This window comes from Aptenodytes forsteri, unplaced genomic scaffold (assembly GCF_000699145.1).
Source record: "Aptenodytes forsteri isolate BGI_AS27 unplaced genomic scaffold, ASM69914v1 Scaffold50, whole genome shotgun sequence".
Lineage (NCBI taxonomy): Eukaryota > Metazoa > Chordata > Aves > Sphenisciformes > Spheniscidae > Aptenodytes > Aptenodytes forsteri.
In genome coordinates this window covers 1,093,430-1,094,893 of record NW_008795126.1, presented here as the reverse complement: position 1 = coordinate 1,094,893, position 1,464 = coordinate 1,093,430, and the positions used below count along the sequence as shown (strand labels likewise).

The window sequence follows — 1,464 nt, the reverse complement described above, 5'->3', positions numbered from 1 at the left end:
CCGCCCGCGCATGACCTCGGGGGCCCGGGCCGCCAGCCGCCTCTCCGAGAGCCGCGGCAGTGGGGCTGTTGGCAAAGCGAGCTGGCAGCCGGGAGAGCCCGGCTCCGTCCCGAGCCACCTCCCGGGACCACCGACCCCCTCAGCTTTGCCATCTGGAGGGGAAAGGAGACCGTGGCAAGCTGCACCAAAGGTGGCAGCCCCCCCAGTGTCACCCGCGGGGACGTTACCTGGTCTGCCGGGCACCAGCGGCTCCACCGGCTTGCCCCGCTCCTCGGCCGGGTGCCCCCGCAGCCCGTGCAGCTCGGCCACAGGGAGGAAGGGCCCCTCCATGGCTTTCACCATGCTCAGCTCCTTCTCCCGGGCGCGCTCCCGCTGCCTCTCCAGCTCCCGTTCCCGCTCCTTCTCCCGCTCTCGCTCCAGCTCCTTCTCGCGTTCCCGCTCCCGTTCACGCTCCTTCTCCCGCTCCCGGTCGGCTTCTCGCTCCCGCTCCTTCTCCCGCTCCCGCTCGCGCTCCCGCTCCCTCTGCCGCAGCTCCTCGTCCATTTGCAGCCTGCAAAGAAAAGCCAAAAAAAACCCAACCCCCCAAACAACCCCCAGACGCCTGTTAGCATCCCCTGGGGTGCTCTGTCCATCCCCCGCCCCCGGCCATCGTCCCCCCCATACCTCTCGGCGGCGAGGCTGGAGATGCGCTCGGACTGCAGGGCGGAGAGGGAGGAGTGCGAGAGCTCGGGCTGAGCTGAGGGGTGCAGGGGCGGCGCCTGGCGCCGCTGAGGGGTGCAGGGGCGGCAGCGAGCCTGGCGCCGGCAGCGGGTAGAAGGGGGACCGCAGCGCCGACAGACAGTACGACCCGTCCATCCTGGGGAGATGGGGGGATGCTCAGCAGGATGTGCCGCTCAGGGCCGGGGGGGCAAAGAAACCCCCAATTCCACCCCCCGGGCACGATCCCAGGCTGTATAGGGGCTGCCCACTGCTGGGAGAGGGGTTTGGAGAGCCCCAAAATGCCCTCAGTGCAGCCCAACCGTCCTCCCCGGATCAGGCTCCCACCTCCCCAGCGCCCAAGGCTCATCCTCCGGCCACCGGCATCCCCCGGGGACCCCCAGGCCTGAGCTCGGCGATGCCCACCTGAAGGCGGGGTGCGGGAAGGGGTGATGCGTCAGGTAGCTGGGGTGGTAGTAAGCGGCGGGGGCGGCCGGATCCAGGCCGAGGGGCGGCAGGGAGGACATGCGGAGGTCCTCAGCGGTGTGGTAGGGACGGAAGCTGCGCAGGTAATCCTCGGTGACGGCGCTGGGAGGCACCACGTGGTGGACCGGCCGCTGCAGGCTGGGGGAGCAGGGAGACGGTCACCATCCCACCCTCTCCCCCTGGGGAGATGTCACCCCCTGGGATGCTCGGTGGGACCAAACCTTGCAGGGGACACCCGCATCCTGCAACCCCTCCTTCCCCCCCCCGCCCCGGCCCCGATCC

General features: G+C 70.7%; 1 protein-coding gene across 1 annotated transcript in view; it reads right to left on the bottom strand.

The window, feature by feature from the left end:
* The window catches only part of GSE1 (Gse1 coiled-coil protein), a 41,957-nt gene that overhangs the window by 10,177 nt on the left and 30,316 nt on the right, over window positions 1-1,464 (bottom strand). Inside the window, 4 exon segments of the mRNA XM_019471526.1 lie at window positions 228-550; window positions 664-764; window positions 766-856; window positions 1,123-1,320. Coding sequence (XP_019327071.1) covers window positions 228-550; window positions 664-764; window positions 766-856; window positions 1,123-1,320 — 713 coding nt within the window.